Raw genomic sequence first — 18,179 nt, forward strand, 5'->3', positions numbered from 1 at the left:
TAGCTGCACTTGTCTGCCACATGCTGAGTAATTGAGTGTAAATTAATATGATTAAATACAGTCTCAAAAATTATTTTTACTTTCACAGGGGCTCCTTTACACTTCCTGGAAAATGAGAACAGAAGGCTATCTAGTACCACTGCCATGAGTCAATTTTGCTGTCCTTCATTTCTAACCAGAAGATCAAAAGGCCAGAGCTGTGTTACTTACAGGAATGCCAGGTTTGCCCGCCTGACCCGTTGCTCCTTTCTTCCCTGTGGGCCCCTAAAAGTTGCAGATACTTGGGTTACAAAACACTGTCCTCCAAGAAGATCTGAAAATTGATTTTCCTCGCTGGTACAAATGTCCATATTGCCTCACTTTGAGGTGGAGGTAGCAGAAAGTTTTTCAATAACTTCACACATTTCCCACCAGAAAACTACACCAGCACAGAAAAACATGCTCTTGAAGTACTTTCAATATCTTTCAAAAATGGAAATCATTAAAAACTGGCAATGCACTGAGTAAGGAAAGGAGTACTAGAAAAGAGTAGCATCACAAATAGGAACATTATTTCTATCTAAAATGTAGACAGAAGACAAAAACTACATAAAATCACTCTATTTTGGCTTGATCTAGTAATCTTCAGTTTGAGACAACTGAGTGATACTGACAGGAGATCCAGCAGGCAAATACCAATGCAGAAATGCTCAGATTGGGTCAAAAGGATCTGAGAATTCTGTTTACATCACATTCTTCATTGAATGTAAATATCTAAAACTTGTCACAAAATTTAGAAAGTACTCATTAATTACAACATATACATGAATTTTATCCTAACTCTCAAAGATATAACCACTCAGACAACACAAATGAGAATACATCAATTGAGTAGAAAAGAGCTCCCAAGATTTTTTTGATATTACTTTTAACAGTGCTCTTAAAGCAAAAGCTATATTAAGTTACTATGCTGCAATATTACATAACATGCAGTAAAGTGAAAAAAAATAACATTATAATTATATATTTTTAAAATGATTAATAAAAATATGATTTAGTCAGCAAAATTATGTCCTATTCCTTAACATCTGTAAGTTAATGAAGGCATACATAACATGCACCAATCAGAACAGGAACTCATATTCAAAAATTCTTATATTGTTTTAAATAGTGGAATGCATATAAAGTAAATCCAGATGATTCAGAATTGCATTGTATGGGATTGTCTTTTTTAGACTTTTGGTTTACTCCAGGTTGCCTACTTGTAAATGGCAGTTTTAATTTGAAAGGTATTTCCAACACAAAGAATATGTTCCCTAAGGGAAAGGCAGAGGAGTGACCAATTTTATCCTGTGATGTGTGTAGTTTCTTAAAGGCAATATATCCTGGTACATGGTTAGGGCACATGCTGATAGTGCTTTTACATCACACTTCCTTTTTATTGCTCCCCATTCCCCACTTGGTGTAGATTCTGATATTCACCTAGGACTTTTTGAAACATTAAAAACTGTCTATGAAACTTTTCAGGCAAAACATCTCATTTAATTTCCAAAATGAATTTGTATTATAATTGTATTGCATTATACATAAAATACTTTTGGCAACTTTCAATGAACCATCACAGTTAACTATTATTTCTAAAGGAAAAAGACTTTGTGTTTTATTTTTATCTGGACTTGCTCTGCCTCTGCTACTCTTCAGCAAATTCCTTATTTCCGAGTGACAATTCAGTGCAAGAGGCTTCATTTATAAATCAGACTGGCAAAATCCTGTTGTTGTCCAAACCTTGTCACAAAAACTCCACTTCAGGGTATAATTGATTATCACTGAAGTATTTCCAAAAGAGCCTCTCAAATGCTTTACACAACCCAAAGCAAAACTACTTATTTATCAAATAAAACATATCTAATAAGATTATTATACAGTTTTCCCATATATACTTTTATTGCCCCTGCACATATGAAAAAGCAAGCCAAATACTGAATTTCCTTACAGAAATCTCCTTACAGAATTTCCTTACAAAGAAGCCTTACAGAACAAGAAAAAATACGAGCAGTTTCCATGCTGCTGTCAGTCAGTTACAAAAGTTTCTTACAAGCTTACTATTTGCAAAAAAAAATCCCAGTAGTTTCAAAAGAGAATGCAAAAATAAAAATTGATTCTTTTCAGGGAAGGGCAAGATGCCACTAATGGATGCTGTCATATCAACGCCAGGACACAACATAAGCATCTTAAAAGAACCAAAATATGCCTGCAAGGGAGAGAACACAGTGTGATCTCTGTGCAGGTGGCTACAGCCAGATGTAGATGCAGCCACAAGACCTGCTGGAGCTTCAGTGAGCACCAGGCACAGCACTGCCACCACTTCAGACTGGGTGTCTCACACATACTGCTGAGCCCCTGATGAACAGGCTCTTATGGACTTGGATCAGTGTGAAAAAACATTTAGTTAACATTTAGCAACATCTTTGGCCTAAATCTGCAGAACAGCATGCATACAAATTTCTAACAACAGACTGCAACAAATCTGTCTAGGGCATCAATCAAACCATAGTGGTAGATAATGATGCAAAATTAAGCGGGGTTCAACTTCAGAGTGCTGGTTAAAGCTGCTGAAGACTTAATAGGACGTGCAAAATGAGAACAGGTGATGGAGAGCCCTAGGCTTCTCATGACACTAGAATATAAAGGCAAATATTATGTAATCTTTAAGAGTATCCATCAGAAATCATGTTTTACTCTGAAAAGTTCTTGTATGTATCAAACACCTACACTTTTTTTTTTCCCCTCAGCAATGGAGAATAAACAAGAAAAGCAAATTCCATTTAAATGCTTTTTTTTTTTTTTTTTTTTTTTAACTGATTTTCCACTTACTTCTGAACCTCTTTCTCCTTTCAGTCCTTGCTCTCCCAGTTCACCTGGCTCTCCCTTTGGAAAGAACACATTAAATAAGCAAATAACATCATTTGAACACAAATGAAAGTCTAATTCCAACAACCAATAAATAAACCTCACTTCTCAAAACACTTACTGGAGGCCCCTGTTGTCCAATTGGTCCTCTAAGCCCTGGAAGACCTATATGACCCTGGGAAGCAGAAAATATAATATATTGTAATATACATAAGTCAGGGTAACACGCTCAATAAGCTATAGATCTGCCTGTAAAGCACATCCTGGGAGGTGTTGAGTGGCCCCAGCTTGACTGATTTCACTTGCATAAAGTGTGCTTAGCTCTCCTGAGATGAGACCTTAGGGAGCTTTTCTTTATTAAACTCGTTATTTCAAACTCACTCAAGAGGAATATATATGTCTGTATTTTAAACATTTCTGCATTTTCATGAGCATAGTCTGTATTTGGTTCTTTGATTTATTACGATGCCTATCTTCACTGTCTGTGCAACTTAAGCAGGATATTCCAAGTACTGTTTTATATTTCACCAGACAAGTAGAAAGAGTTACTATCCTTTTCTGTTTGCTGAAAGACTGTGTACAACTAATGAATAATTGTTAGAATTAGAGAATAATTTAGGTTGGAAAGGATCTTATCCAGAGCAACTAAGCTTAAGAAAGACCATCAGGCTGTCTAGGACCATTGCCTAGCTGGGTTTAAAGCACCTCCTAGGAGTCACTTTTTTTAAAAAGTGTTTTCTTGTGTTCAGATGGAACATTTCACTTGTCTCAATTTGTGTCCATTGACTGTCACTGCACACTACCAAGATGAGTTTGTCATCTTCATCTTCATTCCTTCCCATTAGGTATTTATACACACCAAGGTTCCCTGCCCAAGTTTTCTTTCCTCCAGGTGGAAGTGCCCTTGCTCTGCCAGCTTCTCCTCACAGGAAAGATGCTCCAATGTGTACTAAGAACACATCACTGCAGTGAGGCATCAACACATGCATCTTTGTGCATGTGTGGGAGATGATGATATTTTTGCTGCATGAGTCTGCATGTATGAACACCAGCAATGTTCAAATGGAAAGTATTAAAAAGCAAGAGGTATTACCTTGTAGCCCTCATCACCAGGTTCTCCTCTATCTCCACGTTCCCCAGTGGGCCCCTGTAAAAAAGAAAAAAGAGCACAGTGCAGCAGCTGAACTGATATGCAGCAAAATAAAGAAGAATCTGACCAAGCAGACTGAATGGAAGACTCAAAACATTATGTTTAGCTTGTCTAAAGGAATAAATATTTTTTTCCTAAAAAAATTCACTGCAGTCAGACAGAAAGCATTATCTACAATATTTTCTAACTGAAGAAGTTACAGTAGCTCTTGTACAGGCAAAAATAAAATAGGAACACTGAGCTCATCAGAAATTCTGATACATATGTATATTCCATGGTATCGGAATTACGAATCTCATGAATGATCACACTTTGTTTTCAAGGAATACAAGGAAAACTCTTGTGCAATTTCCATAAGACAGCACATGGTAAATGAGGTTGTCTTTCACAATGGCTTGCTACACTCAGAATTTGCTTCAATTCTGAAGTTCATCCTAATAAGGAGGCAACGTCAATCCCTCAAGCTACTTCTCAGAAATTATAACTGAGCAGGAGTATTATTGGCATTATTAATGGCATTATTTCTTGACTGACAGTTCTTACTGCTGCATTCTGCCACCTTAGTATCCCTGCTTTAGGGAAAGCCCCTTGCTCTAAACCCACAGAAGAAATAGGATTTCCCCCCCAAATTTAATTCTCATGGCAACAAATTTACCAAACGTCATTCAGAGGAAAAAGTAGTGGAATAAGGAATTATGCCTGCGGAAAGTAAGACTGGCCAAGACTTTGACAACTAGCACTTTTCAGATGAAATAAGGTCAGCCTTTTTTGTGTCTGAAGTAAAAGCACATAAAAAAAACTTGGTGAGGCATAGATAACTGGAGTGTATCAATCGGAAATGAACAAATTGGCCAGGCCCATCAATATGTACTATATGCAACTGCTTCTATACCCTCCAAGGTATTGGCATGTTCATGGCATGTTTCTCCTTAGGGGAATTCACAAAGTGAAAAGACCTTGCTTGCAATGTTTGAGGAATCAGCTCAGCTGCAAGAGAATCAACTAAAGCCTCCTCTTATGCATTTCCAAAATTAAAACAAAAACCTGGCCCAGGCTGTCTTTAGTCACACCTGGGTCTTATAGTCCCTGCTTTTTGGGAATTGAGGTACAAATATAAAGGTTAATCTGAAAAGATGTAGGCTGTAAGCATTGCTTCTAGCACAGAGCCATAATAAGACTTTGAGACTGCATTTAATTTTTGGATGTGCTCCTAGTTACTGCAAAGAGACACCTCACATACAAACTTACTAAACATAAGGTTACAAAATGCAGCTATTTCTCTGAGTCTGTCAAAATAGCTTTGCAGTGATAATGAAGTCAGTCAAAACATTCTGGCTAGTAAAACAATTAGGTATAATTCAGTATAAATACAGGGGATTAAAATAATGATTCAAAATGCACTGATCTAAACACAGGCTGAAGGCACTCACATAATTAAACACAAGGTACAATCTCAAGCAGGAAAGAGCACATGGTGGCATTTTTCAGAGTGCGTTTATCAATGGAAAAAACCATTACTCTACAACTTTGCACAAAGAAGGTACTGACTCCTTAGAAAGTGATAAGAAGTCTCAGAAAGCTCTCACTGTCTCTTGTTTTGAAGCACTAATATAATTTTTTTGAGAAATAAAGACCTACTGGTTCACCTATGGGCCCAGGTGGTCCAAGTACTGTACTGTCTTCTCCTGGGTAACCCTAAAATAAAGGTAAACATTAAATACTTGTAAGTTCAAGATTTTCTGTAATTCATACATATTCAAATGCAGTAATACATCAGAAAGCATACTGTATAGATGCTACTAGTGAGTATGATGCTTTTGGTTTTAAACAGTAGAAGTGGTAACACTGTTATAACATGCATCATCTTTTTAAGAAGCAAATATAGGACTAAAAACCTAAGTATTTGCTCTGTTCTCAAAAGCATCTGTTAAAGGAGTATTTGAACATTGTCCATGTTCTTAAGAATGGAGGAATAGAATATATGAACCAGAGTAAAAAATACAAATTTCTTCTAATGTCTTAAGAAATGTACTTAACATACACAAATGAGTGCCCAGAAAACTCCAGCAATCAGCCTGAACAGGCTCATGCTATTTTTTATTTTAAATATGAAGTGATCATCATCTAAAGCAATAGGAAAATCCGTTACGTATTCCAACATATTTAATACAAAGAGACACATATTTTCAATATTATTACAGGTGTCGGAAAGTGCACTGAACTGGATTTTCAGAAGCATCAAAAGCATCAAAGCAAGCTAAACTAGCTCTCAACAATTTTATTTTTAGATACTGTTTCTGAACATCTTGGAAGCCAATTATAAAATCCTCAGTAATTGTCTATTAGCAGTATTCATTGCAAAACTGGCCCTAAGTAGGACACATTTGTCTGCCTGGTGCAACTGTAAACAAATCTTTATGAAGGGAATCTCTATACCTTCCTGGGGCCACAGGGTCTTCACTTGGCATGCAAACTTGATTTCAGGGTTCAAGGGCTTAAAAGAACAGCGAATTTAACACTAAAAAACCAAACTGGGGCAATTTCCTGTCCCTAACCTCTTATATTAAGCATCATAATTGGACCTTCAGCAAAATCCATGAGAGTACTCACAAGCTTAAGGTTGAGTGAATGCTACTCAGTTCCCACACTGATTATTCCTATCAGCAGTACTTACTGAGGGCAACAGTGCTATCTGATACGACAGAATGTGTTTTTTTAAACAATGGATAGCTTGTTTTTTGAAACCTGAAACATTTCAACAACAAAGCAGAACTCTGCCTCTGCAAGATCTGTTTCTCCACTTCGTAATTCTTTGCATATTCTCTCACAACACTGAATAAATGGTGGCTTTTGCTGCATGCTGTGGAAAGCAGTGAATATGCAGTAATATTTCCTCTTTTGTGGTTATCTAAACCATAAGAAAGAATAATCCATCTTCATACCTTTTCTCCTTTGGGTCCTGGGGGCCCTGGAGGCCCTGCAGGACCTTGGTGACCCTAAAGAATGAAAGAAAACAAAAATTAGTTCCAATGCAAATAATTAAAGAAATAATTAATTCCAAACTTTTGTTTAGCTACTTGTTGCCATTATTTTTGGCTGCTTGCTAATAATGCTGCATAATGATGTGGGACAAAATTAAGGGGCGCTGGCAGGAAACTTATTGTGAGCAGGAAAATCTGTGCACACAATGGGAAGCCAAGGGCTGATGTCAAACAAGGGCTCGATGCATGTCAAGGGAGCTGGGCCTGATCTTCAGGGCTAGGGCCAAAGATGTTTAGAGTTTAGAGTTTAGAGTTAGAGTCTGTTTAGAGTAGACACAGCAGTCTGGTCTGTAAGAGGAAGATACAATGCATATATGAAGGCCATCAGAAAACAGCAATTTTTATTCAGTGAATGCCACAATATCTTTATATCCTTCAGCTAACCTCATTCAATCAATGGTTCTGTTAATGAAAGGGAAACTGCCTGACCAGATGGTAAACAGAGGTAGTGGCTTGCTTAATTCTCTTTGTAATGAATAGCCATAGTAATTTTATAGGAACTTTATTAACAAATAGAGCGGAAAGCACTGGAAAAACAAAGGAAGGTTTCAAATCTGATACAAAAAAATGACTGCTAGTGAACTTGCTGACATTGCTTAATGCTTGCAGTAGTAGAAAATCAGGTGTGATGCAAATATATGCATCTGACACAGACATTTGTATATTTTACAGAAAGACTCCACATGATATGTGAAACTATTCAGAGCACCAGAGCTGCACAGAGGTGTGAGTGCACATGAATTCAGTTAAAAACTCACCCCATAACCTGGAATGCCTAGCTCTCCTCCTGGTCCCATTCCTCCAGGATGTCCCTGACAAATGCAATAATCAGTGATAGAAAAATGAGCTTCCTTTTAGAATATTGCAGCAATATAAACATTATAAATTCATCTTCAGACATGGATACTTGAGAACCATGGATTATTTCCTTGTTACTTTTAACTTAATTTGTTCATAATAACTAAGATCAAAAGGATCTGAGGCTTTCAGAACTGTGGAAGAACTTCATGTGTTCAAGAAACACAGTGCTGCACTCCATGGACTCACTGGACCCTAGAGCTGTCATTTAGATACATATTGGATGCATTTGGTTTTGCATTTGCCATCACACAATGTGAAGTATGCATGGAGAGCTTGTGATGAGTTCATAATGTTAGTAGAAATATCCTTAAATCAGTTAACTGTAGATTAGACACCCAATCAATAGGGATATAGCAGACTTCATCCAAAATGCTGTGTTTAGGCCATAACTAAGGCTTTATTTATGTAATAGCAAAGCCCATGATTTCAGTTCTTGGTGTCAGAAAGTTTTAAGAAACAGTAACATAAGTGAAGATGCATCTTAACTGTGGATATGTGTACTCTGTGGCACACCCTGCCATCCTGCTCTCTGATTGCCAGATCAAAAACCCAATGAGAGCGGAAGATGACTTTCTGCTGATCCATGAGTTTCTGTCTGGACAGGTGCATAGGTCTCATTCTAACACCAGAAGCCCAGGGAACACATTGGCAGCCAGGGGTTGGGAAGGACTTCTAAGTAGCATAAACAGCACCTACATCTCCAGCTACAGCTTTTGCTATTTATACATGGTACATCTGTGATTTCCCTTCATTGGTGGAGAGACAGGACTGCTAAACCACAAATGCATGAGCTCTTAAATAAACATACATACATACCAAGGGGCCTCGAGTTCCTCTTGCACCTTTAGGACCAGTTTTTCCAGGTTGACCAGAATCACCAGGAGGACCAATTTCTCCAGGAGGGCCAAGCTGCCCTTTTTCCCCCTGTTGGTGTTATTTTATTAAAAATAATTAGAGACTGATACTACATTTCAAATGCAGCTTCTGCCTAATCAAAGTGAATAACAGCACTATTTAAGAGGAATATTACATTTATATGTTGTTTACTGTAGTTCTTAGAAAGCCTGAATCCAGAACTCTGTAGGAAAAGAAGTCTACTAAACCCTGTCTTTTTTGTTTAGCCAGAGCTGTACTGTTTTTATAGCATCAGAAGTTGTTCTGATTTGCACATCCTGATTCAAATTTAATATTCCCAAGGTCCCATATGCTATCAATCACAAAATAATGATTACAATTTCTATGTCTAACAATAAAAAAAAGTCACTTGAGAAGTGAAAGGAAACAGGCACGGACTTAGGTTGCATATTTTACCATCAGGTTGCAGTAAGAAATTATCAACATATAAAACCTACTGATGTCTTTCAGAGTGCTGATTGGCATTCATCCGTGTCAAGGAACTAAGTGGAATTATTTTGTAGTGTAAATTCAAGTTTCAGACAAAAGGAACAGAATTTGGGAAGATGAAAATTAGTACCTTCTTTCCCAAACGGCCTCTCTGACCTGGGTTTCCTGGTCTTCCTTCAGGACCCTGTAGATTTATGAGGGAGGCAAAAATAAATGATTGAGAAAGGCCCTGGAAACATGTTTAAACTGTGCTCCAAACTGGATAACTAAGCAGGCTTTTGTTATACAGAGAGGTGAGAGGAAAAATCTCATTAACTGTTGCTATGAGGAAGTTAGCATGGCTGTTTCAAGTTACAGCAGAAATAAATGGGGAAACATTAGGGTTCACTTATCAAATCAGTGAAAATGAACTGGACAACAACAACAACAAAAAAGACAAACACTAAAACACAATAAATCTTGCCCAGACAGAAAGTATTATTTCAGGAATAGAGTCGCTTCTGGATTTAGAGAAATGCAATGCACAGTTACTACTTAAGAAAACCTTGGGGTTGTCAAGTGCCAAGAGCAGGGCCCTGACAAAATCTGCTGCAGAGGAGAGACCTAGCTCAGTGCATGGTGAGGCACTTCCACTGCCAGCCCCGTGGTGGTTGTGTAAGTGGGTGTGCTGTGTGTAGACAAGGGCTGCCACAGAGCTACAACCTCACTGCCCTCTGGGTCACTTCAATGACCCCTGGAAAGGGCTGGAAGTGTCCAGTGAAAATTGGTCTCAATTTATTCATAGCTCTGTGAAGGTGAGGAGGTAATTTAGCTTTAGTTTTGGGAGAGGTGAGATACACATACAACATTTTTAAAAATATGGTGGTGATGAGCCAGAGTAAGTAGAGTTCAAACAGAATAGTGAAGCTCATTTGTTGCTTCATTAGCTTCTGGTTAAGGAAAATGTAATGTTACTCTGAACCCCAGTAAAACTCCCAAAAAGGAAATTGATTTCCTTTTTTAGACCAGGATGTTGTGATCTGTCCACATGTCTAGAATAAGGTCGAGTCAATACTGTGATACAAACACGCTGGGGAAGATGAATGGGGAGAGAGGCAGCTCTGCAACTACATTTGGAACAGAAACGTGAAAATTACACTGCTAACCACATCCTCCCAAACTCTGAATCATCAGAGCTGCCTGTCTCACTGAGGCGCAGCAGTGTTGTTTGATGTTGTTTACTCTATACAAGTATAATTACATTCAAAGCAGATCTGTCAGGGCTGAGATATTTTATGATTATTTTAATGTACAGAACATTCTTGCTTCTGCTGAATTGTCAATCCAAAAAAAAAAAAAGAAAAGAAAAGAAAAAAAGTCATGGTGATATTATTGTGCCAGAAACATCAATTTTTCTGCAGTGCATCCTAAGCTGTGACAGTTGAAAAGCGCATTTTCTTCCTTCACTAGAAGAGTTGCTTGCTATGAAGAGCCTAGGAATAAAGAAAGCAGATTGTAGTTCTGAGGCTGAGGATAGAAAGGACAGTGCTCACAGCTGGTGACAGCTGGCCCTCCAAACTGCTGTTTACTCATACTCTATCATCACATAAGAGCTACAGTGAAGACAGTCAGGGGATTGTGAATGAATTTTGGGAGAGGGGATCTGATGTCCAACTTGAGGCTACATAGTCGCTTTAGAAGCTGTGCTCCAAAAGATTCGTTTACACTAAGCAGTTGCATAAAACTTCAGCAAAATAGATTAGACGAATGGATTGTAGCTGCTAGGCATGATGCCAGAACAAACAGCAAACTGATCTAACAGTTTTAACTGTGGATCCCCTTGTTCATTTGCTATTTCACTTATGTGTGCATGCTGCCATTTCTTTCCATCTGTCATCTCTAGCAATTGGTGATATTGTGATATGTCTATTTAATTCTTTTCACAGGAGGACCAAAATCTAGTTAATTAAGGAATAAGTGCTTTTTAAGAAAAAAAGAATTTCATTATCCCATTCTTCCTCCTTTTTTTTTTTCTTTAATTTATTGTATATACCTTATTGCAGGCCCACTAACAAGGTAAGAAAAGAAGGCTCAGCAAGCACTGAAGCATCAGCTGAAGAAGGGCTGCCTGGCATGATAGTCCCTCTCTTCTGGAAGTCAGCTTCAGTATGAGTTGGGCAGCATTCATAATAATGTCTTTATATCACTTTGATAGCAGCTTAGAAAGCCCACTGCTAGGAAAGGCAGACTATCCTCCCGTGGCAACTGATCACAGATCAGCAGTAGGTGGTGCTTAGATTTTGTGGTACCTACTACGATGTGATACTTCTTTTAAGTAACTTTTGAACTGCTCCTTGAATCTTAACAAAGAAGGCCCTATAATCCACACATACACTTCAAGAAATCCTGTGCTGTTGATGTCTGTGCTGCAGTAATGTTGTAAATAAAGACACCTTGATGTTAAATACATCACTTCTTCTAGATAAGTTAGTCTTAGTCGCTGCTGTTGTTGTTAAGATATATAAAGTTAAGCATATATTTGGTGAGAATACTAGCATAGAATATTCAATTGGAGCCCACCTTTGTGCTCAAAGTTCTGGAGCTTCATTATTTACAGTGCTCAAAATGGCAATTATTTTCCCTAAAGAATTTCTAATCTAAACTAAAAAGTAAACGGCCCTGTGACAGTAAGCAAACCCATTAGTAGGGAAAGATACAAAGAAATGACAGAACTATTTGTGATTGTATATGCATCCAGGCAGACTCTTTGGGCATTTTTTTTTAAATTTAGAGAGTGATTGAATTCTGTGAAATTACCCACAGTCTCCAAATTAAGGTGAGGATAGGATCTGACAACAGAAGGCTGTCTGCAGAGACCTCAAGTGAGAAAATCCAGGCTGTGTGTCGTATGTGTTGAGGTAACAAGAGTGAGGAATTAGTGTATGCTGAGAAGTCCCATTTTAAAATGGGGAAAACATTTGTCTCTCTAAAATCCCAAACTACATAGGAAGGGTAGACAAGCTAATTTAAAGATGGTAATCTCTCAGTGAAAAGGAAAACAAAACAAAAATAAGTAAGCAAAATTTTAAAAAATTATTAAAAAGCAAATGAAAAAAAAAGCCCACTTAATATTGAAAACACGTACTGGAATACCCATTATGCCAGGTTCACCAGGGGGTCCAACATTTCCTGGTGTTCCCATCTCTCCTTTTTCACCAGCTTCTCCATGAAGTCCCTGTTCTCCAGGATCTCCCTAAAGCAACACAAAAAATCTTTCAAGTTACAGCTCCAAAACTTATTCTTGAGAAAAGAGAATTCTAAATCTTCAAGTTCAACCAAAGAAAACAAACAAAAATGAAAAATAGAAAACCACCACCACAACAAAAAAAGTCCACAAAGCAAAACAAAACAAAAAACTACCATACAAGAACTAGTGGGAATCTTTCAGTCAAGGCTCCAAGCTAAGGTAAAGCCTTTTCTACAGCTAATTCACAAACTCATTCAACAGCCAGGTCTTGCCTCATCCATCTCCTACTACTGTGAAGGTGTAACATCCCCTGTCCTTGCACCTCTCATAGTCCCTGTCACAGTATTGATCTGATGCAGAGAGTGAAGCATTGGGCTTGCTCTGTGTGGCACGATGTTCACAAGTGAAATAAGTTGCACTGAGTTCTTCACTTTGAGTTCTTCTGCCTAGCCATTCAGTTTTTCAGAGCAGGTCTGTGCCATTTAGGGCTTTCCATGGTAAAATTACGTGCACTCAAATGGGCTCTGCTGAATTTGTGTAATAGAGAGTGCGGGGGGGGGGGGAGGGGGAAGGATATCTGGGCCTTTAAATTAATGACTGCTTTACATCTGCTAAAAAAAAAAGAACCTACCTTTGGGCCATCTCTTCCCTGTACACCATCTTCTCCTGGAGGTCCTGGTTCACCCTTACAAAAAGGAACAGTTAAAAAGAAAATTATTGCCACTGACTGAACTTTTCCACACTTCTTTCTGCCTTGGTTTTACAAACATTTATTATCATTTTGAACTTTCTGGGTGATGGACAACTTTTATGGCGCTGTGACAGTTTATTTTGCCTTCATTTTTCAGTTATTTACTGTGACAGTTACAGCCTTGTGAACCCGGAGCACCAATAACCAGAAAAAACAACCAGCAATAGAAAAACAAGACAAGGCTGATATAACAATGAACATTTGGCCACTGGCACTGAGATTGCTCAGTTTTGGAGTACAGAACAGGTAATTACAGTAACTTCAAAAATACACCTATCCTGTCCTAGATTTCTATGCTTCTGTGGATAACTACTGTGTTGGTATGTTCAGTGATTCAGTGTAGGGCCATGGAAAACCTCATTTACCATCAGTAACCACACCATGACATTTTAGAATGTTTGCCTTTCTTGGGGCCTGATCTTGAAAGACAGCGGCACCTTACAACTTTTGATGCAGATAGTAGAAAAGCAAATGTGACCTGCCCTCTACTGATAACATGGTATTTCAGTCATAGAAGTATGGTAAGGTATGGAACTTCCATGTGGTCTAGTATAAGAAATTACTCTTCAACAGCAACAGATGTAATTGTAGAATGCAATATGCTGGAGATTTTGGCCAGGAGGAATAGATGACAGCAAGGAGCTAATGGGACATTAGAGCAGCTCAGTGGGAAGGCTTAAGCTTAAAAGGATACAATTTACATTCTTTTACAAGTGACCTGGATAAAAATCTGTCTGTAGCACTTGAAAAGACTTTTTCATCCTTCAAAGGTAGGCAACTATTTGGGTCACATGAAAAAGGCGAGAAAGACATACGGAAGGAATAAGAAGGTATGCAAGTGTTTGCTGAAATCAAGTGCTGATTGAACTCATTCAGCACAGTACCAGAAGCAAATCACCTGCATGAGAAGTACACAGAAGTACCCTTCTCTGTTTCGGCAACAAAGTTCCATTATTTTGCCTAACTGCTACAGAGAATTACTGTCATCTTAACATCTGGGATGGACATCTTTGGATTTAGCTTCCTGCTGAAACCTGTCACATCTCAGTGGTGCCTAGAAATATTTCAGCATTATAATCCATGCTCTTTTTAACTTGCCACAGCATTGCAAATGTTCTCTTAAATGATATATTAAAGTACTTATTAAATTATTTTCATAAATGAAAATTTTCTGACATGTTTGTAATGTATTTTCCTTTTTGGAGGAACACTCATGCCGTTAGCTCACCCTTAAGCCTTGGTCACCAGCTTCTCCAGCCTTCCCAGCAGGCCCAGTGTCTCCCTGAAATGTCACAAGAGAATTAATCAATGGATGGCAAGGGACAACATTTCTAACAGTGATGAAGTTTACATGAAGACAATGCAGTCATTATGACAATACTTCTTAATGGCTCACATCCTGTATCACTCTCTGCTTGGCTAATGAGCCAAATTGCTCCGATTTGCTTATATGGAAACTGAAAAAATTTAAATAGCCCAACAGGATATTTTCAGCATTTACCTTTGTGCCTGGTTCTCCCTGCAGTCCAGGTTCTCCTTCAGGGCCAGGAGGTCCCTGCATGGTACAGGAGCTACTATTACACATGGTCATTAGTAATTTTGCAACTACCAAATAATACAGCCAAAATACAAGCATAAATATGAAATGAGACACATGGAAAACTGCATGTCTGAATAATTTAAATAAGAAAACACATTTGTTGGGTCTTCCTGGAGACTGACAGAAGGAAAGTACTGGGGATTTTAGAACTGTACCATAGACAAATAGATTGTGAAGACACAGCAGCATCACTAAGCTTGCAACTTTCACCATAAATTACCAGCAAGCTGAGTAATCTACCTTTTGCAAATCTTACTGACAAGTCTGTCACTGTTTTGGCCTGGATCCAAGTAGATACAGTCTTTGGAAAACAAATACAGAGGTTTTCAGATTACTTCTTCTAGAATTTATATTTAAACCTTTTAAAAAAAATATTTTCAACAGGCAGTCAGAAGACTGGGTTCTGGGTGATTGGGAAAGCGCACTTCTCTGAATAAGCCAAATCCTTCAAGTCTCAAGTGACCTCACCCTTCAGCTACTTTATGGCAAATATAGCTAATGCATTCTGTCATATTTCTTTCAAAGAGTTATTAAAAACAAAGTAAAAAATAGAAGCAAAAATTAGCAAGAAGACTGGCTGCAGCTGCTTTTCTTCATCTACTATTTGCAAAAACTTATGATTAATATCATTCCAGTTGCAAACTCCCACTCTTGGATAAGCTGTCTAACTGCAAGGAGGATGTTTCTCGTTTCTCTTGAATGCTGATTGCTATAGATGTCATGACCACATGCCTGACAACACTTCACAACAGAAAGAGGTATTTATTTTGGAAAGCCTATCAATAAGAGAGACTCTCAACAGCTCATGGTATTTAAATCAACTACAGGCAATAAAATAATTTGTGAACACATTGTCCAGGCATATTCTGTTGCTTGAGTGTTTCTAGTTAGAATACAAATAATTAAAAACTCACCTCAAAACCCATATCTCCAATTGCACCTGCATCTCCTGGTTGTCCTCTTGGACCCTGGCATTAAATAGAATGTTGGATGCATTATTCAATTAACATTAAATTATATTTTAGAGCCTTGACTTTGACCCTTCAAAACTATCAACTGGTGTAAAGAAATGTATTTCACTGTTTCCTCTTGAATCCTCAGAGTATGTAAGTACCATGATTGCACACAGTACCGAAGCCCTTATTGCCAGTCTTGACATGCTAGAATAACAGATTTCCTAGAATAACACAGATGTCTCTTCTTATAGACTAAAAGTAAACCATTATCTGAACTAAGCTCTCCTCTTGATTAACTGAGACTTTGTTTAATTAAGGATTGTTAGACTGTCTGGTTTGGTTTGTGGAAAAGCCTACAGTCTGGTACAGAATTAACTGGAAGCAACTACTGTGGATTTAGCAAAGTTTAGACAGAACAGTCACTGAGGTGTAACGGAGTAAATGCTGAGGCCTTTTTTGATAACATCACTAACTATGCTATAAGCACTTTCTTACAAGGCATGCTTATAATTAACAAATTGATTGCAATTACACACCTACGGATTGCTTCCTAAGGCAACATTCTCAATCTCTATGCACCTAAGATTGTTTATAGCTGCTCACTGAATGGGATCTGTGTGCTTGGGGAGCAGAGCTTGCCTGTAAGAGCTTACAGCTGATTCCATAGCCATTATGAATATATGTCATGACAAATCAACCACCTAGATCTATCCAGTCTGAACTCTGAGAATGTTCGTTTCCACTTACCCCAAATCTTGGTAAAACAGAGTTTGAGTTGCTAGGGAATTCAGTACAGTACGTGGAAAAAATTTTAAGCAGGCATAAGAATCAACTTACTGTCTCTCCCATTGGTCCTCTGTCTCCTGTGGTTCCAGGAGGCCCAGGCAAACCCTCAAAGATTAAAATAAAATGAAGGAAAATAAAAAAATCAGTTGGAAGCAGGCTGTTTTACATTCTATGCAAAACCACTTCCCTCTCTCATTTCTGCTCACTCAATTACTTGCTGGAAATACTTCAGAAGCCTCATTTTCTGAATGATACGCATCACCACATCACTAGCACTTTTGGCAGGTAAGGAAGTCTCAAACAAACCCCTCCACTATTTCTTTTACATAGGGATGAGCCTTGACTGACCCACCATTACCAGACCTGCATTGCTCCCCTTTGCCTCAGGTGGTGCTGGTGTGTGCAAACTGGGCCTACCCACAACCGTATGAGTGTCCTATCCTACAAATGGTACTTGAGATTATCAGTAAGGTTCACACCCCAACTTCTTTTCTGTTTAACCTGGCTCATAGCATTTATCATATTCCCTTCTAGAAACTTCATCTGTAGGAGTACTAGTGCACTATCTTTTACTTTGCAGCAAATGTACTAATTCCCATCATTTCAACCCAGTGAGATTTTACTCCATTCCTCATTCTGTATACACACAAATCTCAGTGAAGGAAGAGAGAAGGAAAACCCACTGTCAAAGCTGAGAGGCAACAGGCTTACAAATCTGACCAGAAGAGGCAAAAAAAGTGCAGTGGCAAACAGCATTGTGAGTCTTAGCTTCAGCCCAGAATCACAACCATTACTGCTTTGCTTCTGTTTTTTGGCTTCCTGCCTTCTTGAATATCCCCTACCATTTTTATTCATTAATAACCTTATTTGTAGAAGACAGAAAATAGAATCATAGAATTGTGCAGGTTGGAAAAGACCTGAAAGACTATCAAGTCCAACCACAACCTATCTTAGATATCCATTGAAAAAAAGCTCTAGATGAGGAATTTTCTCCTATACAAGTGGTGCATTTATTATATATTTTTCTATGTTTATCTCAACACTGATAGTACCCATCTAGTTTAAAATCTATCAAGTAATTTTCTATGTTGCAGTGACTTCTTCCCTTAAAACTACAATAAAATCACTTGCAAAGCACCCTCTATCCCCTCCACGCTACATACAGCTGCTGTTGCTCTGCTGCACTTTGCAATCATTCTATACTCTGTGCACCACCATCTGTGAAAACACTGGTCTGGTAGCAACTGCCATGTTCACACTTACTCTCACTTCCGCCTTTGATACTCTGTACAAAAAAATGCAAACTCCTACGTTAGTTTTCTGTTAGTTTTCTGTTAGTTAGCTGCTCTAAAATAATAAAAAAGTATGATATATATAAACGATGATATTTTGTGTTTTGGAAGTAGTACTGGAGTATTTAATACTCACACGTGCTCCTTGATCTCCTCTTTGACCTGGATTTCCAGCTTTACCCTGGTCAAAGAGAGATTTTTAAAGAGGTTGCCCTCTGATCATTTTGAAGAACAGGTCAGAAACTGGTAGTAAATACATTAAGGCTTAATACAAAGACTGGCT

At 38.1% G+C, this 18,179-nt stretch overlaps 1 protein-coding gene across 3 annotated transcripts in view; it reads right to left on the reverse strand.

Annotated features, from left to right (window-relative positions):
- COL24A1 (collagen type XXIV alpha 1 chain) overlaps positions 1-18,179 on the reverse strand; it is a 146,343-nt gene that overhangs the window by 20,441 nt on the left and 107,723 nt on the right. For 2 of the 3 annotated variants that reach the window (XM_052665912.1, XM_052665911.1), the window contains exons 31-46: positions 18,033-18,077; positions 16,656-16,709; positions 15,777-15,830; positions 14,764-14,817; positions 14,491-14,544; positions 13,143-13,196; positions 12,410-12,517; positions 9,416-9,469; positions 8,758-8,865; positions 7,839-7,892; positions 6,982-7,035; positions 5,678-5,734; positions 3,983-4,036; positions 3,011-3,064; positions 2,854-2,907; positions 211-264 (exon numbers count right to left, since the gene is read on the reverse strand). In XM_052665912.1, the coding sequence (XP_052521872.1) occupies positions 211-264; positions 2,854-2,907; positions 3,011-3,064; positions 3,983-4,036; positions 5,678-5,734; positions 6,982-7,035; positions 7,839-7,892; positions 8,758-8,865; positions 9,416-9,469; positions 12,410-12,517; positions 13,143-13,196; positions 14,491-14,544; positions 14,764-14,817; positions 15,777-15,830; positions 16,656-16,709; positions 18,033-18,077 (966 nt within the window). The remainder of the gene's footprint in view (positions 1-210; positions 265-2,853; positions 2,908-3,010; positions 3,065-3,982; positions 4,037-5,677; positions 5,735-6,981; positions 7,036-7,838; positions 7,893-8,757; positions 8,866-9,415; positions 9,470-12,409; positions 12,518-13,142; positions 13,197-14,490; positions 14,545-14,763; positions 14,818-15,776; positions 15,831-16,655; positions 16,710-18,032; positions 18,078-18,179) is intronic. The other variant, XM_052665913.1, reaches the window with a different exon arrangement.

The sequence above is a fragment of the Tympanuchus pallidicinctus genome, unplaced genomic scaffold (assembly GCF_026119805.1).
Source record: "Tympanuchus pallidicinctus isolate F22 unplaced genomic scaffold, pur_lepc_1.0 scaffold7, whole genome shotgun sequence".
NCBI lineage: Eukaryota > Metazoa > Chordata > Aves > Galliformes > Phasianidae > Tympanuchus > Tympanuchus pallidicinctus.